The sequence below is a fragment of the Tursiops truncatus genome, chromosome X (genome assembly GCF_011762595.2).
Source record: "Tursiops truncatus isolate mTurTru1 chromosome X, mTurTru1.mat.Y, whole genome shotgun sequence".
NCBI lineage: Eukaryota > Metazoa > Chordata > Mammalia > Artiodactyla > Delphinidae > Tursiops > Tursiops truncatus.
Genome location: NC_047055.1, coordinates 87,797,313 through 87,822,751, shown reverse-complemented (window position 1 = coordinate 87,822,751; position 25,439 = coordinate 87,797,313). Strand labels below are relative to the sequence as shown.

At 38.7% G+C, this 25,439-nt stretch overlaps 1 protein-coding gene across 1 annotated transcript in view; it reads right to left on the bottom strand.

Moving 5' to 3' along the window:
* Nucleotides 1-6,220: 6,220 nt before the first annotated feature.
* ZNF41 (zinc finger protein 41) overlaps nucleotides 6,221-25,439 on the bottom strand; it is a 56,713-nt gene continuing 37,494 nt past the window's right edge. The window contains 4 exon segments of the mRNA XM_019943447.2: nucleotides 6,221-10,780; nucleotides 10,782-12,831; nucleotides 20,971-21,066; nucleotides 21,315-21,435. Of these exon segments, the coding sequence (XP_019799006.1) occupies nucleotides 10,705-10,780; nucleotides 10,782-12,831; nucleotides 20,971-21,066; nucleotides 21,315-21,435 (2,343 nt within the window). The 3' untranslated portion in view covers nucleotides 6,221-10,704.

Sequence of the window (25,439 nt, the reverse complement as noted above, 5' to 3'; positions counted from 1 at the left end):
ACAAACAGAACAAAAACCAGACAAAGTACATTGAGGAAAAAAAAAGGTTTTCAAGACACTGGATATTAGGCAATGAAGAACAATGATCCCTGAGGAAAGGGAAACAAATGAAGTGAGTCATATGATTTTTCCAACATACTTCCTCGAGAGAGTTTCCAGGGTACTGCACAGAGAGGGGAAACTGAGGAAGAGACTGGTGAATTCCCTGAGTTGAGAAGGAACTGAGAGTCTAGGGAGAACAAGGCAGCTAGAATTTGTAGGACACACCACCAAAGTGGAGAAAACTGCACAGAGAGAAGATCCAGGTGATCTGCGTAGGGTCCTCCTTGAGTATTCAGTTGAGTATCAATCAGCACATGTGTGTGAGGCCAGGGAGAGAACCATCTGAAAGGATAAGAGGAAATGGTGTCTGATGCTCACACAGGGCTGGGAATAGTGCCTGTTCTCAATAGCTAGACTGGAAAAATAGGGCATTGGGTAGATAATTCAAGAAGCTATTGCCTTAGTAGCAGGGATTAATTAGCCCTAGGCTGAGCACTGCTCCAGATACACCTAAAAAATTATATTAGCAAGATGTGCAAGGATCAAACTCCTTCCAAGTAACTTAGCTGTGTCCCAGAACAAAACTCCAGATGACTTATAGAAATGCATATATGTCCAGTACCCAACAAAATAGAATTCACAATGTCTGGCATTCAATCAAATATTACCAGGCATGAAAAGAGTTAAGAAAATAGGAAAAGTAATGAGAATAATCAAGCAATCAACCAACCCAGAAGTGACACAGAGGTTAGTATTAGCAGACAAGGATATTTTAAAAGTTATTGTAAATGTATTCCACATGCTCAGAAAGTAAGTAGAGATATCGGAAATATTTTTTAAAATTAATTAATTAATTAATTAATTTATTTATTTATTTTTGGCTGAGTTGGGGCTTTGTTGCTGCGCATGGGCTTTCTCTAGTTGTGGCGAGCGGGGGCTACTCCTCCTTGCGGTGTGCGGGCTTCTCATTCCAGTGGCTTCTCTTGTTGCAGAGCATGGGCTCTAGGGCGCGTGGGCTTCAGTAGTTGTGGCACGCAGTCTCAATAGTTGTGGCTTGCAGGCTCTAGAGCACAGGTTCAGTAGTTGTGGTGCACAGGTTTAGTTGCTCTGTGGCATGTGGGATCTTCCTGGACCAGGGCTCAAACCCATTTCCCCTGCATTGGTAGGCGGATTCTTAACCACTGCGCCACCAGGGAAGCCCGGGAAATATTTTAAAAGACCCAATTACACGATTTCCACTTCTGGGAGAATGGAGCAGATGCACTTTTCCCTATTCCTCTTGCTAAGTACAATAAAAAACTTTGGAAATGATATTTATAAAACAAACATAAGCTGACTCAGAAAGGTGGAGTGAAGGAGACAAGCTGGCTAAGGACCTCAGGACCCAAAAGAAAAGAGCACATTGGGAGTTCCCTGGTGGCCTAGTGGTTAGGACTCGGTGTTTCCCTGTCATGGCCTGGGTTCAATCCCTGGTCAGGGAACTGAGATCCCACAGCTGTGTGACACGGCTCGGGGGGGGGGGGTGGGGAAGAACATTTGTTCTATGGGTTTTCTTTTTGCCTCTTATATCTGACAATGGTGGAGAACCTGGCAACCTAGAAATGCCAATGGGCCCAGACAAGAAAAAAGACGCTACAAAAGCCAGTTCTGTCTAGTAAAAGAACCAGGGAATGGGCAACTTAACAATATGGTAAACTTTCAGAAAATAGTTGCTTTACTGCATCCCAACAGTATAGAAAAAAAATGTGGTCCAACTCCCATTCATGCTAATAAATGCCAAGTGAAGAGCTTATATTTTCACCCTGAACAGACTGTAAAAGTCATGCCAAACCCCTGCCAAGGTGGTGTCAGAAAAAATCGACTATGAAGCCAGGACTTTTGTCCGCACTGGGTGGTAATGAGCCCTCACCTATATGATGTCAGTGGAAACCATACAGGGAGCCTAGACTTCCTTTCTCACATATCAGCATCAAGGCACCCCTCTCTTTTCCCCTAGGGTGGTGTCATTGGAGGCCATGTGGAAAAGAGTAGGGAGGCACTGCTACACCTTCCAGCCAGGGAAATAGTGGAGTCCCACTTGGTTGTGGAACTCCCAGTCTTGCCCAGCAGTAGCAAGGAGTCTCCCAACTCTGTTATTAACAGAGACTGAGTGGGGAAACTAGACTTCTTCCCACAGCTGGCATTAACAAACTGGCATCCTCCACTCCTTTTCCCTGCTGGAGTGGTGTCAGAAAAAGCCAGCTTAGACAGAAGGTTTAGGGAATTCCTTGGTGGTCCAGTGGTTAGGACTTAGCACTTTTACTGCCGTGGGCCTGGGTTCAATCCCTGGTTGGAGAACTAAGATCCCACAAGCCCTGTGGCGCGGCCATAAATAAGAACCAGGATCTTACAACATAATATAGAAAATGTTCATCTTCCTTTGTTTTTTTCCGGCTGTGCAGCTTGTGGGAATTTAGTTCCCTGACCAGGGGTTGAACCCAGGCCATGGCAGTGAGAACGTAAAGTCCTAACCACTGGACCACCAGGGAATTCCATGAAAATGGTCATCTTTCAATTGAAAATCACTTTTCACACCAAGAATCAGGAATACATGTGAACACCAAGATGACAGAGATGTTAGACTTATCTGACAAAGATTTTAAAGTAGCCATAATAAAAATGCTTCAATGATCAATTATGAACACATTTGAAACAGATGACAAAATAGAGTCACAGAAAAGAAATAGAAGGTCTCAGCAAAGATGTAGAAGATATAAATAAAAACCAAATGGAAATTTAGAACTGAAAAATAGAATAACCATAATAAAAAACTCAAAAGATGAGCTCAGTGGAGAAACAGATGAAGAAATCAGTGAGTTGGAAGATAGAAGAACAGAAATTACCCAGTTGAACAACAGAGAGAAAATAAAATTTTAAAATGAATGGGGGACTTCCCTGGTGGAGCAGTGGTGAAGACTCCACGCTCTCAATGCAGGGGGCCCGGGTTCTATCTCTGGTCCGGGAACTAGATCCCACATGCATGCGCAACCAAGAGTTTGCATGCCACAACTAAGGAGTCCACCTGCTGCAAGTAAGATCTGGTGCAACCAAATAAATAAAGAAATATTTTAAAAAAATGAATGGATCCTCAGGGACTTGTGGGATTATAACGAAATATTTAATAGTCCTGGAGGAGAGGAGAAATAGGGCATGACTGAAGAACTACTCAAAGAAATAATTGCTGAAGACTTCCTAGATTTGGTAAAAGACAAACCTACAGATTCAAGAAGCTGAGTGTTTATCTGGGAATTTGTTTATTCTTCCTTCATTTTTAGAAGATAGTTTTGCTGGATATGAGATTCTTGGTTGGTAGGTTTTTTTCTTCCAGTACTTTGGATATGTCATTCCATTGCCTTCTGGCCTCTGTTTTTTTGCAGTACGCGGGCCTCTCACTGCCGTGGCCTCTCCCGTTGCGGAGCACAGGCTCCGGATGCGCAGGCTCAGCGGCCATGGCTCACGGGCCCAGCCGCTCTGTGGCATGTGGGATATTCCCGGACCAGGGCACGAACCTGTGTCACCTGCATCGGCAGGTGGACTCTCAACCACTGCACCACCAGTGAAGCCCCGGCCTCTGTTGTTTTTGAAGTCAGTTGTGAATGTTATTGGGGTTCTCTTCTATATGAGTCATTTTTCTCTTGCTGCTTTCAAGATTTTCTCTTTGTAGTTGCCCTTCTGCATTTTTATTATGATGTGTCTGGGTAATGATCTTTTTGAATTTATCCTGCTTGGAGTTTGTTGAGCTCTTGGATGTGTAGATTAATGTTTTTCAGCAAATTGAGAGAGGCTACAAATGGGTCCTGACAGGAATAGACACCCTGAACTGAGCTGTGCATACCTGGAGGGAGATGCAAATGCTCAGACTACTATAAAATGACCAGAACAGAAGATATTGTACCAATTTGGACCACCGAGTTACATTCTTCAGACCAAGGAACACACTTTACAACTGTATTAGTCTGCTTGGGCTACCATAACAAGATACCACAGACTGGGTGACTTAAACAACAGAAATTTATTTCCTCACAGTCTGAGAGTCCAAGATCAAGCTGCCAGTAGGATTGGTTTCTGGTGAGACCTGTCTTCCCAATTTATAGATGACCACCTTCTCACTGTGTCCTCACATGGCATTTTCTCTGTGCTTGTACACCACTGGTATTGCTTCCTCTTTTTATAAGGACATTAGTCCTTTTGGATTAGGGCTCTACCCTTACAACCTCATTTAACTTTAATTACCTCCTTGAAGGACCCATCTCCAAATATAAGCACATTGAGGGTTAGGGTTTCCAGATATAAATTTTGAGGGAACACAATTCAGTCCACAATAACAATCTATAGCATCCAACAATGAGCAAAGAGGTATCCTAGGAGTGGTGCTTTGATAGAGACTTAGAAAAGGCAACTGAAATATTTGTTGTCTAAAACTGGGGGAGATAAGGGCATGCAGGGCTGACTTACACGTCTTTACAGTGTGTGCTCACACTCAACATGAGGGTGGCCAAGAGAGGGTCTCCAATAGATAGATTCCTTCACTTTTCAGAAGAATCTGGGGAAGAGGAGGTGGGAGAAGATGCTGGTATGACTATACAGTTTCCCCCCACAACACTTCAATGTTCTTTTATTCCTACCTGATTCAGTGTCCCAGGACCAGGGCTGCAATTGCAGGGGCCAGAAGGTGGGATGATTCCGAGGCAAGAACTTTAATTGTACTTTCAAACTTTTGCATCAGAATTCCTAAAGGCATAATGTGATTGATAGACTGTGCCTTCACCCAACTTGGCAAACTTGGGGTTGACAGTGAATACAGCTGTATTACCTAGTGGTTGAGATAGACCACTAGTTCTGTACTTGTGATGATACCCTAGATAAATGGGAGTGGACTGAAGGGGAAGCATTTGTTAGACTGGTATTGCTGCTGGCAATCTGGACCAGCACAGTGGCCGAACCTATTGTCCCCTCCAAAGGTGGTAAAGTTTGGATCAAATTCAATGATAAATGGAGAGAAAAATGAATATAGCTGAGAGTAAAAGAATGAATAAATAGGTTATGCAACAAGGGAAATCCATTACATTGGTGCCCAAAAAGCTTAGAGTAAGAGGTGATATTGTCTCTTAACTCAATTAAACCAAATGCCAGAAAGAATGAAGCCATATGTTGCCAAGACTACTCCTACTTTTGGAACCTGAGAAGGTCAAATAGAAGTCTGCAAACCGAGTGATATTGTTCTGGGAGATGAACGTGCCAATATCTTTTGAGTACTTTATTTTGGAAAGAACACTTAACAAGACATCTACTCTCTTGACAAATTTTAAATGCACAGTACATTATGTTGACTATAGGTACGGTGTTGTATGCAGATTACATCTACTATCATGTTATAATATGGTGTAACACTGCTGTTGTTGCTAAGACTATATTTATATTGATGGTCAAATACATGGGGAAATTGAGTTAAAAACTTTTCAGGATATAACACTGATGGCAAATGACTAGCTTAAGGAAGAATTGGATTTAGCTAACCATCAGCTAATCTCTATGCTAAATAGTTTCACACAAGTTTATCATAAGGTATAAATAGAGGTAGATCAGAGAGGAAGAGTAATAAAATTGGTATAAAAATATGAAAATCATGTAATGGCTTTACAGGATGGATTTGAATTATTGAAACTGAGGGTGAACCCTTGAACTTGCAATTGGTGTCAGAGTGAGGGCAGTCTTGTGTGGGGACTGTTCCAACTTCTGCCCAAGATAAGCATACAAACATCAATTGCTTTTCTATATACTAGTAATTAACAATAAGTAATTGAAACGAAAAATGAATACTACACAATAAAGTGGAAATAAGACAACACCAAGTAAAATAGCATCAGAATGTGAAATGCTTAGGGAATAATTTGTCAGATGTGAAAGACCTGTACACTGAAAATTACAAAATATTGTTGAGAGAAATTAAACAGAGAGATATACCTGATTTATGGGTCAGAAAACTCAATATTGTTAACATTTCAATTCTCCCCAAATTGGTCTATAGATTCAAACCAATCTCAGTAAAAATCACAGCAACTTTTTTTGTTGTTGAAATGAACAAACTTATTCTACAATTTATATGGAAATGTAAAGGATGTAGAATAGCCAAAACAACTCTGAAAAAGAAACAACTTTATTGAGGTATAATTTAGGATCCATATTTAAATTGTACAGTTCAATGACCTTTTTAAAAAAAACAAAAGTTTATTCTTAAATGTACAACAAGCTCCAAGACAACACTTCATTCTAGATATGGGTGGCAACAGATGTTATGGCAGGGAACCCAGATGTTTAAACAGGAATGGAATTAAGGATCACCTCAATGACCTTTATTAAATTTACCTAGTTGTGCAACCATCATCACAATCAAGTTCTGTAACATTTCAATCACCCCAATAAGATTCCTTGTACTAATTAACAGTTAATGACGATTCCCATTCTCACACCCAGACAACCACTAATCTACAGATCTCTGTATTTTACTTTTGCGGACATTTCATATAAATACAATAGGCAAATACAATACTAGATCTTTTGTGTCTCACTTCTTTCACTTAGCATATTTTTAAAGTTCATCCATAGTTGAACAGTTCATGCTGTAGTATTTATTAGTATTTGTTCTTTTTTATTGCTGAATGTACCACATTTTGTTTATCTACTTGCTGGTTGATGGACATTTGGATTGTCTCCACTTTTTGTCTTGTATGAATAATGCTGTTATGAATATTCAAGTGTAAGTGTTTGCACGAAAACATTACATATCTTTTGGATAGATAATGGGAATGGCAGTACTGGGTCCTCTGGTAAATTTATGATCAATTTTTTAAGAAACTGCCAAACTTCTCCAAAATGGCTATACCATTTTAATGCAGTCACACCAGAAATGTAGGAAAGTTCCTGATTTTCCATATCCTTGCCAACATTTATTATAATTTTTTTTTATTTTAGCCGTTTTAGTACATATAAAGTGGTATTTCATTGTGGTTTTAGTTAGAATTTCTCTAATGACTAGTGATGTTGGGCATCTCTTCATGTGCTTATTTGTATATATTTTTTGGTGAAATATCTCTTCAAATCTTCAGCCTAATTTTAAACTGGGTTGCTTGTCCTCTTTTTATTGAGTTGTAAGTGTTCTGTATATATTCTGGATACAAGTCCTTTATCAGGTAAATGATTTACAAGTGTTTTCTCCCTGTCTGTGCTTTGTCTTTTCATTTTCTTAATGGTACCTTTTGAAGTTTAAACCTTTTTCATTTTGATGAAGTCTAATTTATCATTTTTTCTTTATGGATCATGCTCTTGGTGTCCTACTTAAGAATTCCTTGCCTAGTACAAGGTCACAGAGATTTTTCTCCTATGTTTTCTGCTAAAACTTTTATAGTTTTAGCTTTTATATTTACATATCTGATCCATTTTTTTGTTAATTTTTAGTATGGTGTGTAGATTTAAATTCATCTTTTTGCATGTGGATATGTAATTATTCTTGCACCAAATGTTGAAAAGACTTTTCTTTCCCCAATGAATTGCCTTCACACTTTTGTAAAAAATATTTTTACCATAAGTATCAGGGTTTATTCCTAGACTCTCTGTTCTGTTCCATTGATCTATGTCTCTATCCCCATGCCAGTACCATACTGTCTTGATTACTGTAGTTTTATAGTTTTGAAATTGGGAGGTTACTGTCCTTCCACTTTGCTTTTTAGCAAATTCCTGTTTGTTAATCTTGGTCTTTTCTATTTCTATATAAATATTAGGATTAGCTTATCAATTTCTGGGGAACAAAGTCTGCTGGAAATTTGATAAAGTTGTATTGAATTTGTAGATCATGTGATTTTTCTTCTTTACCTTGTATATATAATATGGTTGGGCTTCCCTGGTGGCGCAGTGGTTGGGAGTCTGCCTGCCAATGCGGGGGACACGGGTTCGAGCCCTGGTCTGGGAAGATCCCACATGCCGCGGAGCAACTGGGCCCGTGAGCCACAATTACTGAGTCTGCGCGTCTGGAGCCTGTGCTCCACAACAAGAGAGGCCGCAATAGTGAGAGGCCCGCGCACCGTGATGAAGAGTGGCCCCCACTTGCCGCAATTAGAGAAAGCCCTCACACAGAAACAAAGACCCAACACAGCCAAAAATAAAAAAAAAAAAAAAAAAATATGGTAGATTGCGTTGACTGATTTTTGAATGTTGAAGCAGCCTTATATCACTGGAATAAACCCCACTTGGTCATGATGTATAATCCTTTTATATGTTGCTGGATTCATTTTGCTAATATTTTGTTGAAGATTTTTACATCTATGTTCATGAGAAATGTTGGTCTGTAGTTTTATTTTCTTGTGATGTGTTTGTATGGCTTAAGTATCAGGGTAATACTGGCCTCATAAGAGTTGGGGAGTGTTCCTTCCTCCTCTATTTTCTGAAAGATTTTGTGGAGTGTTGATATTATTTCTCCTCAAATGTTTAATGCAATTAACCAGTTAAACCATCAAGCTTTGGGCATTTTTGTGTGGAAAGATTTAAAGTTACTAATTACTTACTATTGCTGGTGAGATGTAAAATGGTACAGTCACATGAGAGCCATGCCTGGGTTTCAGATCTGAGATATCAGTCAACTGTCTTGGGAAGATGGTGAGATTGGAGGATAAGGAAATAAAAATTAAATCACACTGAGATATCACTATACATCCACCATAATGGCTACAGTAAAAATGATGGAAAATACCAAGTGTTGACAAGGATGTGGAGCAAATAGAACTCATATACTGTGCTGGTGGGAGTGTACATTGGCGAAGCCACTTTGGAAAACTAGTTTTATAAACTAGCTGAGCATGAACACCATATAGCCTGGCAGTTCAACTCCTAGATATATACCTAACAGAAGTTCATAAATATGTTCACCAATAGACAGGTACTAAAGTATTTATAGTAGCACTATTCCCAATAGCCCCAAGCTGCAAACAACACAAATGTCCATTAATAATAGAATGGATAAATATATTGTAGAGTATTCACAGAATGGAATAAAACATGACAATAAGAATTATCCATAACTACATTCAACAATATGGACAAATCTCATATTTACAATGTGAATGAAAGAAGATAAACACTTAAGAGTATATTACCAAAATATGCAATATAATTGTTTGACTCAATTTATATAAAATACCAAGCAGACAAAGCTATTTAAGTCAGGGTAGTGTTCACCTGGTGGGGTAGGTGGACAGTAAGGCCTGGAAGGGAGCACAGGGAGTTTTTCTGGGGTGCTGGTCATGTTCTGTTTCTTGATCAGTGTTCAGTTTGTGAGAATTCATTGAGCTGTATGCTTGATATATGCATTTTCTGTATGCATACTTTAATAAAAAGGTTTAAAAACAAAATAAAATTACATGCTAAAAAGAAAGCCCCTTTCTTATGAGTATTGCAAAAAACATTTAACTGAAATCAAGAAAGCGTTTATATATCAGTGCTTTAAAAAAAGCAGTGTTCTTTCTAGAGAAGTCTTCCAGTTATTCAACTATAATAAACTATAATCATATCTTAGGCTAAAAAACTACAATGCAGCATGACTTTATCCCATAGCAATGTACACAAAATTACTCTTAATGTGCATGTAGGAAATGAATATATCAAATTAACTAAATTGGAAGAAAAACCACCAAAGTTTTATGTATTGAAATCCAATTTCTTAACCATTGTTTTTCAAACAGAAATCCCAAAGAAAGCAGAAGCTTCAGTGGATGAGATGGGAAGTCCAGAGTGTTGTGGCTCAGTTTCATTGTCTTAGGGTCAGTTACTAAGGGGATAAGAAGTTTATGGCCTGCAGCTTACATAAATGATAGCTTTTTTGGTACAGGTTAGAAGGTATGCCTACCATTTTCGAGTGTGAATCACCTGCTGCCATAGCATAGAATTAATGAGGGAACAATTGCCACCTTTAGGTGTGTGTAACATTTAATAACTCTATTCCTGTAACATAGGCTAGAGATATGCTTAATTTGCCAATGCATAAAGTCAGACTTTAAGTTTAAAAATTCTATTTAATTAAAAAAAATACCATGGTGACTTCTCAAAGGGAAGAGAAAGAACGGTTCCTCAGGGCAATATTTTCTGTGTCTTAAATGTCAATGATAACAAGAACTTCTGGCTTCTACTCATAGATCTATTATACATTCCCAAATTGGTTTTTGCCTTGACTTCAGTGCCCTGGAGGTGTTTGAACAATGAATACTCTTCTCCCCACCCTAGAAAGTTGAAAAAAAAATGGCCAGTATTAAGGACTTTTACATCCCAAGGTATGAAGGACAAATCTGTGCTGAATTTATAAAGCCCTTTATCCAAAAAGTGAAACACAGGAGATTACAAGTCATCTCCTGGGGTCTCTATTTCTACCATTTGCAGGAGATTGAGAGTACCTGTGTGAATCATAAAACCAAACAGGGCTATTGCTCAAATGCTTTATTGAAGTGTCTCCCTATGCATATAATTGCATATCAACTTGTATTCCACCTGACTGAAGGATACTTGACTTTGTTTGCCTTCTGTTCACTTAGGCTGTTTGTAGTCTGTCATATCTACTCCCCCTGCACAATGATTGATGCATCAGGCACTCCTCATCTCTCCACTATGAGACAGCTGATGCATATCCAGTTGTGATTTCCAGCTGAAGGCATTTTCAGTCACTGGCTTTATAGAGTTTTTCTCCACTATGAGTTTTCTGGTGTTTAATGAGATTTGACCTGTCAGTGAAGGCCTTCTGACATTCTGTACAAGCATAAGGTTTCTTCCCTGTATGAATTATCTGATGCAAACTTAGTGTTGCTTTCTGGATGAAAGCTTTCCCACATTTACTGCATTCATAGTGTCTCTCTCCAGTATGAGATTTCTGATGGATAGTGAGGCGTGATTTCCAGGTGAAGGTTTTTCCACAGTCACTGCATTTATAGGGTTTCTCTCTAGTATGGATTTTCTGGTGTGTTATGAGATTTGACCTGTCAGTGAAGGCCTTTCCACATTCAGCACATATATTGGGTTTCTCTCCTGTGTGAATCTTCTGATGCACCCGGAGTTGTGACTTCTTCGTGAAGCATTTCCCACAGTCACTACATTCATAAGGCTTCTCTCCAGTATGAATTCTATGATGTGCAATGAAGTGTGATTTCTGGATGAAGGCCTTCCCACATTCAGGACAAGCATAGGGTTTCTCTCCTGTATGGATTCTCTGATGCACACTGAGTGTTGATTTCTGGATAAAGGCTTTCCCACATTCATTGCATTCATAGTGTCTCTCTCCAATATGAGATTTCTGATGTATTTTGAGGCGTGACTTCCATATGAAGGCCTTTCCACAGCCATTGCATTTATAGGGTTTCTCTCCAGTATGAGTTTTCTGGTGTTTAATGAGATTTGACTGATCACTGAAAGCCTTTCCACATTCGGCACACATATACGGTTTCTCTCCAGTATGAGTTTTCTGATGTGTAGTGAGATTTGTCCTATGAGTAAAGACCTTTCCACATTCTGTACATATATAAGGTTTTTCTCCTGTATGAATTCTTTGATGCACATGGAGTTGTGATTTCTTAATGAACGATTTCCCACAATCACTGCATTCATAAGGTTTTTCTCCAGTATGAATTCTCTGATGTGTATTGAAATGGGATTTCTGGATGAAGGCCTTCCCACATTCAGTGCATACATAAGGTTTCTCTCCTGTGTGAATTCTTTGATGCATCCTGAGTGCTGATTTTCTTGTGAAGGCTTTCCCACATTCACTGCATGCATAGTGTTTCTCTCCAGTATGAGTTTTCTGATGTATATTGAGGTCAGAATTCTGGGAGAAGCCTCTTCCACATTCACTGCATTCATAAGGTTTTTCTCCTGTATGAATTCTCATATGTCTAAAGAGATATGATCTGTGGAAAAAGGCTTTTCCACATTCACTGCATTTATAGGGTTTCTGCCCAGTATGAATTTTCTGATGTGTAATGAGGTTTGACCTGAGTGTAAAGGCCTTCCCACATTGAGTACATATAAAAGGTTTCTCTCTTGTGTAAACACTTTGAGGTACCTCAGTTTGCGGCTTCTGAGTGAAGACGTTCTCACGCTTGTTGCATTCATGGGATTTTTCTCCAGCATGAATTCTCTGATGCTCAAAAAGATGTGACTTTTGGGTGAACGTCTGTACGTATTGAGTACACACATAAAGTTTCTCTTCAGTATGAATTTTCTGATGGTGGGTGAGAACTTGCTTGTGGCCAAGATGTTTTTCACATTGATTAAGTTCACAGGAGTTTGCTCTTGTATTAGCATTCTCATTCTTAGTAGAGGAAGAGCTATGGGCAAAATTGTTGCCATTTCTAAAAATTTTATCAAAGTTCTTTGTTGCATTGCTTTTATTATGATTATGTAAGTTTAAAGTATGCTTCAAACTCTTTCCAAATGTGTCATAGTTATGGAGTCTTTTAATGGAAGGAACAAGCCTGGTACTCACGTGAATTATTTTTTCAATGTTTTTACATTCATAGCCCCTCTCCTTAATCAATACTTTCACATGACTTAAAGGGTTATTTTGGTTTTCTTGATATCTCTCTAGCCGGTCATTATCTTGCCACAGTTCTTCTACAATGGAACACAATGAATCTTTTCCTATGGACTGACCAAATTTCTCACAGTGTAATGAAACTTCTCCAGAAATTCTCTGTTGTTGGGTTTGCCCATTATCCTCATCTAAAAAGAAAGAGAAAAAAATGAAAATGACTCCAGAATAATTATCAGAGAATAGAGGGTACATGGAGTTTGGACAGGATGAACAGAGAAATGGAAGAGTTCTTATGACAATAATGAAAATAGTAATATGAAATTCTTCTAGAACACTTACTCTATGTAAAACAATTATATACCATTTATGATGCGCCAGGCACTTCCAAGTGCTTTACACAAAGCAGCTCATTTAATCTTCACTAAACCCTAAGAGGTAGCTATCATTATCAATCATGTTTCACAGATGAGAAAACAGAAGCACAGAGAAGTTATGTAACTTGCTGAAGATCAAATAGCTAAATAAGGCTTCCCTGGTGGCGCAGTGGTTGAGAATCTGCTTGCTAATGCAGGGGACACGGGTTCGAGCCCTGGTCTGGGAGGATCCCACATGTCACGGAGCAACTAGGCCCATGAGCCACAACTACTGAGCCTGCGTGTCTGGAGCCTGTGCTCCGCAACAAGAGAGGCCGCGATAGTAAGAGGCCCACGCACCGTGATGAAGAGTGGCCCCCGCTTGCCACAACTAGAGAAAGCCCTCGCACAGAAACGAAGATGCAACACAGCAAAAAAAAAAAAAAAAAAAGAAATTAATCAAAAAAATAGCTAAATAAATAAGAGATGGGATTTGAACCTGGGAATCTATATCCACTATGTAGGAAGTCAGGACAGTGAGTAGAGTAACCAGAAGAAGAAACTGAAGTCTGTTAAAGGTAAGCCTGAATGGAAGAAATATTTCAGAATGTATGTCCTTATTACATATTAGGTCTAAAACATTAATAATCTCTCTGCTTCCTCTTGCTTTTCCCTCTGAACCATTATGAGCATCTACATTAAATTTATAGTCCTCAAATACCAATTCCTCTATATCTATAGGAAAAATATATGCTTTCAACAAGTGTCAAATAGGAGAGGGCAAACCATCTATGGCAGAAACTGCAAGCCATCCACCAAAATCTATTCACCTCTTCTTTTATAGTAATAGAACATAGCTGGGCATTACGTTTACCAGTCTCACTTTGTCCTCACCAGTGGAATATGAGCAGAAGTGATATGTACCACTCCTAGGCCAGGCTTTAAGACAGTGGGCAAATCTCCCCCATTCCCCCTTCCCCAGCCCAGAGGACTCAACAATGACCCAACATCAACCACCCAGCTGACAACAATACTCTAGGAGATGGCAGAGCAATAACTTGGAACATGGTCCTTGAATGACCCAACAAGATCAGAGTTGATTTGTTGAATGCACCCATTCACCTGAGAATGCTTATGTAAGAGAGGATACAGTTATATTAAGCTTGTTGCTTTGCTCCTCTGTGCATATTCAGAAGGTATTGTCCTTGATATCAGCTCTAATTTTAGTACACCTCTAGGGAGGTTATATCTGCTATGAATGTATAAAGCAGACACAGTACCACTCATATTGATACTAAATTTGGCACAGTTTTGTGTTATAACAGAGAGAATTAACACACAGAGCCTGAAATTATTAACATTTCATGCAATTATCTTCCCTTTCCAAATATAATCTATGGTTTTTTGAATTCTTCTGATCAAATATTTGAAGGATCCTTCTGAAAGAGAGAAAAATATCCTCCTCTGCCTATCTTCCCAAATTCAATAAATTTAAGTTTACTAAATATTTTCCATGCTTGGCTTCAGAAAACTGAAGAGTAAGTGTTACAGTTATCAATTTTTTGCCTTTCAACCTCCAATTCACCCTTCCTTGTCCGCTCTACAAAAATGGATCTGAGTCTTTTTTCCTTTGCCATCTGGCATGATGTTGAACCTTGTCAATACAGGGTGATGGGGAAACACTGGAGGAAGGGATTTTGCTTCCTGCTTCTAGTGAGCTCACTCAGCAGGCTCCTCCAGCAAGGGCAGCTTGTCTATTACCAGGCTTCAGCAGTGTGGTGGCTTCAGCAGCATCTGGCTCCTAATGCACATGCAGCTTCCCAAGCACCCAGATCTTGCAGTGCAGGTCACTTCTTTAGCACCCAGCTCCTGCCACTCATATGGCTTCCCAAGCACCCAGCTTCTGCAGTGCATTGCAGCCAGAAGCACCCAGCACCCAGCAGTTTATCCTGGCACCCCTCTCAGGTGGCTTGTAGTGGAATATTTCCAATGAGACACTTCCCTATGATCAGCTTTTTCTGGAACCTCAGAGGGTAGATTTCCAGTAAGTTCAACCAGTGTGGCATGACAGCTGCCATGCTGTGAGCCATGGATATGCCTTCCCTATAAGGTCTGGATTCATCCCTGGGAAGCAGGGGAGGCACTTCCTTGGGTGTTCCTTCACAGCCTTAGAGATACTCTCCCACACTAATTTGCTATTCCTTTATTCTTTAGAGTTCTCTTTACTTTTGCTGGCTAATCCCTTGTTACCTCAATCCCACAATAGCTAATAATTCTTTTTTTCAAATCTATTTATTTATTTATTTTTGGCTGCGTTGGGTCTTTGTTGCTGCACGTGGGCTTCCTCTAGTTGCAGCGAGTGGGGGCTACTCTTTGTTGCGATGCGTGGGCTTCTCATTGCAGTGGCACTAATAATTCTTTGTTAAACTTTCCATGTTCAAATTAGTATGTGGTTTCTCTCTCCTGATTAGGTCCCAAGTTATACAATAAGAAACAGGCTCTTTTTTTTCAGTGTAAGAATGGATCTTTTTTAAAATTCTTTTTCATTATGGTTTATCACAGGATATTGAATATAGTTCCCTGTGCTATACAGTTAGACCTTGTTGTTTATCCATTCTATATATAATAGTTTGCATCTGTTAATTCCAAACTCCCAGTCCACCCCTCCCCCACTCAGCAACCACAAGTATGTTCTCTATGTCTGTGAATCTGAGAAATAGGCTCTTAGTTCTGGGAGCTTTCTAAAAAACTTAGAGGTAAAAAAAGCCTTAGTTACCACACAGTCTAAAATCTTATGTTTTTCTGTGAGTTCCTGTGGGATGGAGGATGAGAAAAAAGAAAGAGCCATATATTCTGGAGTAATTAAGAGCCATTTCATGAAATAGTGAAATCTGATCACAAGGTGAAAATGTATCATCTAAATAGATAGAGCACAGAATAAAGAGTCAGATTAGGGGAACACTATCAAATACGGCAGACATCAAGAAAACATTAAAAATGCACAGCAAAGGAAACAATCAACAAAATGAAAAGGCAACCTATGGAATGGGAGAAGATATTTACAAGTCATATATCTGATAAGGAGTTAATATGCAAAATATATAAAGAACATATACAGCTCAATAGCAGAAAAAAAACTGATTAAAAAATGGGCAGAAGAATTGAACAGACAGTTTTCCAAAGAAGACATACAAATGGCAAACAGGTACATGAAAAGGTGCTTGATAGCAGTAATCCTCAGGGAAATGCAAGTCAAAACCACAACGAGATAACACCTCACACCTGTTAGAATGGCTTTCATCAAAAAGACAAGAGATAGCAAATGCTGATGAGGGTGTGGAGAAAAGGGAACACTTGTGCACTGTTGGTGGGAGTGTAAATTGGTGCTGCTACTATGGAAAACAGTATGGAGTTTCCTCAAAAAATTCAAAAGAGACCTATTGCATGATCCAGCAATTCCACTTCTGGGTATATATCCCAAGGAATTGAAATCAGGATCTCTTAGAGATATCTGCACTCCCATATTCATTGCAGCATTATTCACAATAGCAAGATATGAAAACAACCCAAGTGTCTGTCCACACTGAATGGATAAAGATGTGGTATATACATACAATGGAATATTATTCAGCCATGAGAAAGAAGGACATTGTGCCATTTGCTACAACTTGTCTGAACGTTGAGGGTATCATGCTAAGTGAAATAAGTCAGAGAAAGACAAATACTGCATGGTATTATCACTTGTATGTGGAATCTAAGAAAGTCAAACTCAGAGAAGCAGAGAGTAGAGTGGTGGTTCCCAGGGACTGGAGGGTGGAGGGAATGGAGAGCTATTGGTCAAAGGGTACAAACTTCCAGTTATAAGATGAACAAGTTCTGGAAATCTAATGTGCAGCATGGTGACTATAGATAATGATACTGTGTCATATACTTGAATGTTGCCTAGAGAGTAGACCTTAAATGTTCTCACCACAAAAAAGAAATGGTAACTATGTGATGGGATGGAGGTGTTGGCTAATGCTATGGTGGTAATCAGTTTGCAATATATAAATTATCAAATCATTTATATATTTGGATTGGAAGAGTTGATAATGTTAAGATGTTAATTCTCTCCAAACTGACTTATAGATTCAATGTAATCACAATCAAAATTCACTTTCATAGAAATTGAAAAATTGACTGTAAAATTCAAATGGATACACAAAGTACTTAGAATAGCCAAAACAATTTGAAAGAGAAGAACAAAGTTGGAGGACTAATATGACACGATTTCAAATTTATTACATAGCTACACTTATCAAGACAGTGTGGGAATGGTGTAAAGATACATGAATAGATCAATGGAACAGAATGAAGAGTCCAGAAAGAGACCCACATATATATGACAACTGATCTTCAATAAAGGTGCAAAGGCAATTCAGTTGAGAGAAGGATAGCTTTTTTTTTAAAATAAATGATGCTGAAATGATTGGATAGCCATGTGCAAAAATGAACAAACACAAAACTCTGATCCATACTTTAAATCACATATAAAAATTAATGCAAAATGCATCACAGAACTAAATGTAAGACCTAATTTTTTGGGGGACCTTGGATTAGGTAAAGATTTCTTAGATACAACACCAAAAACACAATCCATAACATAAGAAAAAAAATAAATTAGACTTTGTCCAAATTTTAAGTGCCTCATGAAAGACACTGATAAGCAAATAAAAAAATTCACAAAACACATACCTGATAAATAACTTGTGTCCATAATATATAATGAACTTTCAAAACTCAACAATAAGAAAACAATGTTCCCTATAGAAAACTGGGCAAAAGATTTGTACAAACACTTCACCAAAGAAGATATATAGATGTCAAATATTAGATATTATGGAAATGCCAATTAAAACCACAGTAAGATACAACTATCTTACTATTAGAATGGCTAAAAGTTTTAAAAATGGACAATTCCAAGTGCTGGTGAGAATGCAGATCAACTGGAACTCTCATACATAGCTGGTTAGAATTGAAAATTGTATAGCCACTTTGGAAAAGTTTGGCAGTTTCTAGTAAAGTTAAACATATACTTACCATACAGCCCAGCAATCTGACTCCTAGATATTTACCCAAGTGAATGAAATCTTATATCACACAAAATATGGAAACAAATATATAAACATAGCACCTTTATTCATAAACACCAAAACTGGAAACCATCCAAATATCCTTCAGCTGGTGAATGGATAAACTGTGATACATCCATACTATGGAATACTACTCAGAAATAAAAAAGGAACAAACTATGGAAAACACAACAGTAGGAATGAGTTTTGAATGCTTTATGCTAAGTGAAAGAAGCCAGGCTCAAAAAGCTTCATATTGTATGATTCCATTTATATGACATTCTGGAAAAGGCAAAACTATAGAGACAGAAAAGACATCAGTATTTTCCAGGTCTGGAAGTGGTGGGAAGAAGTAGCAATAAAGGGACCTGAGGTAATTTTTGTTCTATATCTTGACTGTGGTGGTGGTTACATGACCGTATGCATTTGTCAAAACTCATAGAATTATTATTATTATTATTATTTTGGCCACACCACGTGGCTTACAGGCTTTTTGTTTCCCATCCAGGGATTGAACTCAGGCCCTGGCAGTGAAAGCGCTGGGTCCTAACCACTGGACCACCAGGGAATTCCCCAAAACTCATAGAACTATTAACATAAATAAACCTCATAGAATCATAAACTATGGTAAAAATGGACTTGAGCATAGGTTATACAAAATATACAGATACACATTTGAATTCGAAATACATGGCCATGTTGTTTGCCTCTCTGAATGAAGAGTTTAATTGTCACATGCTAAGTCATGGGGAATAACTGTAGGTTTTTCATAAAGCTAATGTCAAGATAAATAGAACATTTTAGGCAATGAAATTTATCGTTAGCTTTTGAAGTGAACCAATAAAACGAATGGAATCAGCAAATACAATCAGTAATAGAAAAATTATAATCCAGGCGTAAGAAAATATGGAGCTGGTTTTGGGTGATATTGCTGGGAACTAAGAAGATGAACTGAGAACTGAAAATGATATTCTCAGAAATGGAAAAGCAGTAGGAACTGTAGAGTGATTAACTTAAAAATGACAGAAATATTTAAGAAACACTGACAAATGTGAGAAAAGTTGGAAGGTGAGAAGGGTTTCTGATACATGAGGTAATGATTCCAATTTCTGATGTAGTGAGGAGCAAGAGAAACATCTCAATGGAACTTTCTGGGTAGCTAAATGTAGTACTAAAGTACCAGGGAAGAACAGATTGGAGATGTCAAAAACAGAGTCATCAGAATTTCAGGATGGATGAATCCTTGCATGTATATGAAGAAAAGACTGGTGAACAGTAGACAGGGTCCGTAGGGCAACCTCATTTATGGGGATAATGAGAAGGCTGGAAAAGGGGGCAAATAATAAATTGGATGCAAATCAGTATGAAACAGACAGGAAACAATTCAAAACTAGGGGAACATGAGCAAGGTCACTCATAGGAGAGAAACTCAAAGAGACCACAAATGGTCAATAATGAAATGCTCAAACTAGGTATTGGAGAAATGAGAAATAAAAAATGAGATATCACTTTATACCCATAGTTGGCCCCAAAATGAGAAACTCTGGTAATATTAATTCTTGGCAGAAACTCGAGGAAAGGAAGAACCCTGTGCCCTATTGCTGGGAGAGTAGATTAGTGCAGCCAATTCAAGAAGAATACGGTGGTGCTCAAATTCAGCATGAGAATATGCAATGATCAGGCAAACCCTCTCTTCTATATACATCCCTGAGAAATTCTCACACTCTAAGAGAACATCTGTGTAGAAATTTATTGTAGAGTTGTTTGTCTTAAATGGCAGCTAACAGAAACCTACGTTTCACCACTGGGTGTATGGTTCAATAAGATGTGGTGCTAGCACACTGTGCAACACTATGCAGCAATTTGAATGAATGAAGCCAGATGAGCACTGCAATACGGACAGACCTTAGGGGTGAGTGAAAAAAAGGAACATAATTAAGACATGTAGCACAGGGACTTCCCTGGTGGTCCAGTGGTAAAGAATCTGCCTTCCAATGCAGGGGATGCGGGTTCTATCCCTGGTCGGGGAACTAAGATCCCATATGCCCAGGGGGCAACTAAGCCCACGCACCACAACTACTGAGCCTGTGCGCCCTGGACCCCATGTGCCACAATTAGAGAGAGAAAACCCAAACGCTACAACTAGAGAGAAGCCCACGAGCCACAGCTAGAAAGAAGCATGAGTGCAGCAATGAAGAGACTGCAGGCCATAACCAAACATCCTGCATGCCTCAATGAAGATCCTGTGTGCTGCAACTAAGACCTGACACAGCCAAAAAAATAAGGAAAATAAATAAATTTTAAAAATGTATAAACAAAGAGTGTTTAAAAAAAAGACATGTAGCACAATATAATTTATATATACTAAAAATACATACTTATAAACCAATACTTCAGGCTTTAAGAGAATATCATACAAATTCAAAGATCAAACACATTAGATCTGTTGCCTTTGGGAGGAGGCATAAGGGATGGATATGAGGAATTGGAATAAAAGGGAAGAAAATTTAAAATACCTAATGTACAAGAAAAGAACCTAAGATAAGGGGGTGGGAGTGAAGTAGGAAGAATAAAAAGTCCCTAGGTAAGATAGGGTAGTATGTATGTGATCCATGGTACAGAGATTAGAGACAGCTTTCTTGTCAAAAAGCCAAGCAAAGAAGACAATGGGTATCGGCAAGGGTCATACTTGGAGAGAGCATTCAGATATTGGAGGGGCTCTGCCAACTCTCTCCAAACAACTCCAAACGCTTCGAGCCTTCAAGATAAGATATCTTCAGAGCCTTTCAAAGGCATCAGCCTCTTCTAGAGAAACTGAGATCTATTTCCATGTCCCCCATCTGCCTAGGTCACACTCACTCACCTGAGCAGCTCTGGTGTGGGGTTTCCTCCTCCAACGTCCATGGTCCCTCTCCTTGCTCCAACTTGAAGATGACCTCTGGTTTGGGAACTTGGTACCCTGTTAACAGGACATGATACAGGATTGGGTCCAGCTAATTGGGTTTTGGGGCCTTTCAATGACACTTCCATTTGCTCTTCAGGAAAGTAATCCCATTTCACTGGGAGTAGAGTAATAATCACAGACGTGAAAAAGACTGAAGAATCTCGGGCAAATCAAGGATGACACCATCACACACTTCAGATGCCCCAGAGCATTCAGCAGCTGAGAATGGAAGCAGCCTCTCTGAGGCCCCTAGCTGTGCTTACCCACTGAGCGCAGGTGGCTATAGTTCTCCAGCGTCACATCCCGGTACAGGAGCCTCTGAGCAGGGTCCAAGTGCTGCCACTCCTCCCTGCTGAAGTCCACAGTCACATCCTTGAATGACACCTGTAACAACACAGTCCTGTTCAAGGTGACATGGTCAGCACTGGAGGATGGAGGGAAGAGGAATAGGAAGTTGTTTTTAATGACTTTTACCATAATGTATCATGTAGGATTTTCACCCAGCACCCAGTTTTGCGTTTTATTTTGTGAGAGAAAAACATATTGAAGTATCTTGACATTCACTGTGTATTAAATTCATTCATTTATTCATTCAGTCCCTCTTTTTGCAAAAATGAGGATTAAAATAGGCTCTCTTTAAGTCCTCGAGTTAACGTAGGAACTACATACAATACATTTACTGGTTGATTATGTGCCAGGCAATGGCAATATAGAATTGACTAAAATATAAAACAACTTGGACAACCAACATAAGAAGATACAAAGGGGGCTAAAAGGCATTTGGAAGAAATGTACTGGGGGAAAGGCAAAACAATAAAGCCTTTAAAAGATAACATAGAAAAAAAACATAGTAGAGATGAATATCTTCATCATCTTGGATTATGAAAATAATTCTCAAACAGGATGCAAAAAACATTAACCATAAAGAAAAAGATTGATGTCTGTCTCCAATGAAGAGACAGCACTTAAAAGACAGCATTATAAGAGAAAAAAAAGAAAAGCCACCAAATAGAAGATATCTGCAACACATTACTGACAAAGGGCTCATATCTAGAGAATGTAAAGAACACTTACAAACCAATTTTTTTAAAAAAGAGAGAGATCACCAGTAGAAAAGTGGGCAAAAGGTCTGAACAGGCATTTTACAAAAGAGGAAATCCAAGGCATTAATAAACACAAAAAGGGCTTAACTTCCTTAGTAACCAGGGAATGCACATTCAAACCATAATGAGTTACCATTACACAACCTCTACAATGTCTTCAATGAAAAACACTGGCAATATCAAGGATGTGGAGAAAAAGGTACCCTTGTACACTGTTGTTGAGAATGTAAATTGGTGCAGCCACTGTGGTAAACAGTTCCTCAAAACACTAAAAACAGAACTACCATATGATTCAGCAATTCCACCCCTGGGTATATATCCAAAGAAAACAAAAATGCTAATTTGAAAAGATACATGCACCCCAATGTTCAAAGCAGCACTATTTACAATAGCCAAGACATGGAAGCAACCTAAATATCCATCAACAGATGAATGGATAAAGAAGATGTGGTATATATATACAATAGAATACTACTTAGCCATAAAAAGAATGGAATTCTGCCATTTGCAACAACATGGGTGGACTCGTAGGGTATTATGCTAAGTGAAAGGAGAAAGCCAAATACCATATGATATCACTTATATGTGGAATCTAAAAAATAAAACAAACTAGTGAATATAACAAAAAACAGGAACAGACTAACAGACATAGAGAACAAACAAGTGGTTACCAGTGGGGAGAGGAAAGGGGCGAGGGGCAAGGTAGGGGTAGGGAATTAAGAGGTACAAACTACTATGTATAAGCATACAAGGATAAGCAACAAGGATATATTGTACAGCACAGGGAATATAGCCAACATTTTATAATAACTATAAATGGAGTATAACCTTTAGAAACTGTGAATCACTATGTTGTACACCCGAAACGTATATAATATTATAAATCAACTATACCCCAATAAAAAAGTTTTTTGAAGAACGGCAATATGAAGTGTTGAAGAGAACATGGTGCAACGAAAACTCTCATATGTCTAATGGAGCTGTAAATTGGATGACCATATTGGAAAACCTTTTGGCTTTACCTGGTAATGTTGAAATATGCATACACAAGGACACAGTGATTCCATCCATGGAAATATGCTCAATTGGAATATGTGCTCATGTGCAACAAGAGGCATGTTCAAGAGTATTTACAGCAGCATTATTCAAAATGTGTGTAATATTTCATGATAAAAAAGTTTAAAATTAACAGTAATTTTAAAAATCAGTGTTCAGCATAACAGTAACAGTATCTACTATCTGTGGAAAAATATGAAGGATATTTTCTTAGTTGCTTTTATTTGCATAATCTATAAGCATATACCACCCATCCACCCACCCACCCACCAACTAATCAAGACTGGTTTCTTGGTTAGGGAAATCTGTGGGACTGGGGGAAAGAACTATGTGAATGTATTACCTATTAAAAAATTAAGTTTAAAAGTTACCAATGGGCTCAAGATGGAACAGATACAATTCTCCCTATTTCTCCTGCTAAGTAGCTGGATATTATATATAAAAAAAAAAAAGATAAGAAGACTGTCAGTTGGAGAGAAGGAGGCTAACTGCCTAGGGAGCTTGGAACCTGAGGAGTGACACAGCAGTGATTTCCCTGAGTTTTCTTTTCACCCCATATATCTTGGACTGTGTGGTGGAGAAGCTGGCAACCCAGAATGCCAACTGGTGCAGATAAAAACAGTCCCAAGAAAGCCTGCTATCTCTAGCCAAAGTACCAGGAAAGGGCCAATGTAACAAGAAAGAAAAATTTAGATAATTACTGCCCTACTCCAGCCAAGCATCACAGAAAAAAGCTGCAGCTCCCATCCCAGTTTTCATCAGCAAAGGCTGAGTGGGGAGCCTAGGTTTTCATCCCTGCCTGGGGATAATGAGGCCCCTCCCACACAGTGTCAATTTAGGCTATGTGGGGATCTTGAACTTCTACCCCCAACACAGTAATGAGGTACCTTTTTGTCTCCCCACCAGGGTGGTGTCAGAAGTGGTCTGGTGGGGAGCATGACATTCCACCTCCACCCAGGATCAACAAAGTGCTTGTCCCCTCTGGGGTGTCAAAGGAGGCTAATTAGGGACCTGAACTTCCACCTCCACCTGGCAGTAAGAAGGAGATTCTCCTTTTTTTAGCAGAACAGTGTTGGAGGCAGACTGCTAAACACAAGATTTAAATAATATCCAGAGTCTCAGAGTGCCCAAAATATCCAGGACATAATTGAAAATCAGGCATCATGTGAAGAAGCAAGAAAATCTTAACTGGAATGAGAAAAGACAATCAACTGACACTGACACTGAGATGACACAGATGTTAGAATTATCAAGGATTTTAAAGCAGCCATTATAAAAATGCTTCAGGGATTTCCCTGGTGGCACAGTGGTTAAGACTCCACACTCCCAATGCAGGGGGCCTGGGTTTGATCCCTGGTCAGGGAACTAGATCTTACATGCATGCCACAACTAAGAGTTCACATGCCACAACTAAGGAGCCTGTGAGCTGCAACAAAGGAGCTCACCTGCTGCAACTAAGACCTGGAGCAACCAAACAAATAAATAAATATATAAAAAAAAGCCTGGCTATGCATTAGAGTCATCAGGGGAACATTTTGTCCCTGTGCTAACAGTACTTTGTTATTATTTTTTAAAAAATGCTTCAATATACTTAAATGCAAAACCAGAAAGTCTCAGAAAAAAAGATATAAAGAAGAACAGAATGAAAATTTTAGAACTGAAAAATAGAATAACTAAAATTTTAATATCAGTGTAAGAGCTCAACAGCAGAATAGAGAGGACAGAGGAAAGAATTAGAGAACTTGATGACAGAACAATAGAAATGATCCAATCTGAACAACAGAAAGAAAATTGACTGGAAAAAAAATGAGCAGAGCCTCAGGGACCTCTGAGACTATAATAAAAGATCTGGCATTCATGTCATCAGAGTTCCAGAAAGAGAGGAGAAAGTGTGGGGCTGAAAAGTATTTGAAGAAATTATAGCTGAAAATTTCTCAAATTTGGCAAAAGATATCAACTTAGAGTTTCAAGAAGCTGAGCAAACCCCAAAAGGATAAACCAAAGAAATTATACGAAGACACATTATAGTCAAACTTCAGAAAACTAAAGACAAAGAAAAAATCTTGAAATCAGCAAGAGAGAAATGACACCTTACCTATAGGGGAAAAACAATTAAAGTGACAGCAGATTTCTCACCCAAAACCATGGTGGAGCGAAGGAAATGGCACATTTTTCAAGTGCTGAAAGAAAAGAACTGTCAACCCTGAATTCCATATCTGGCAAAATTAT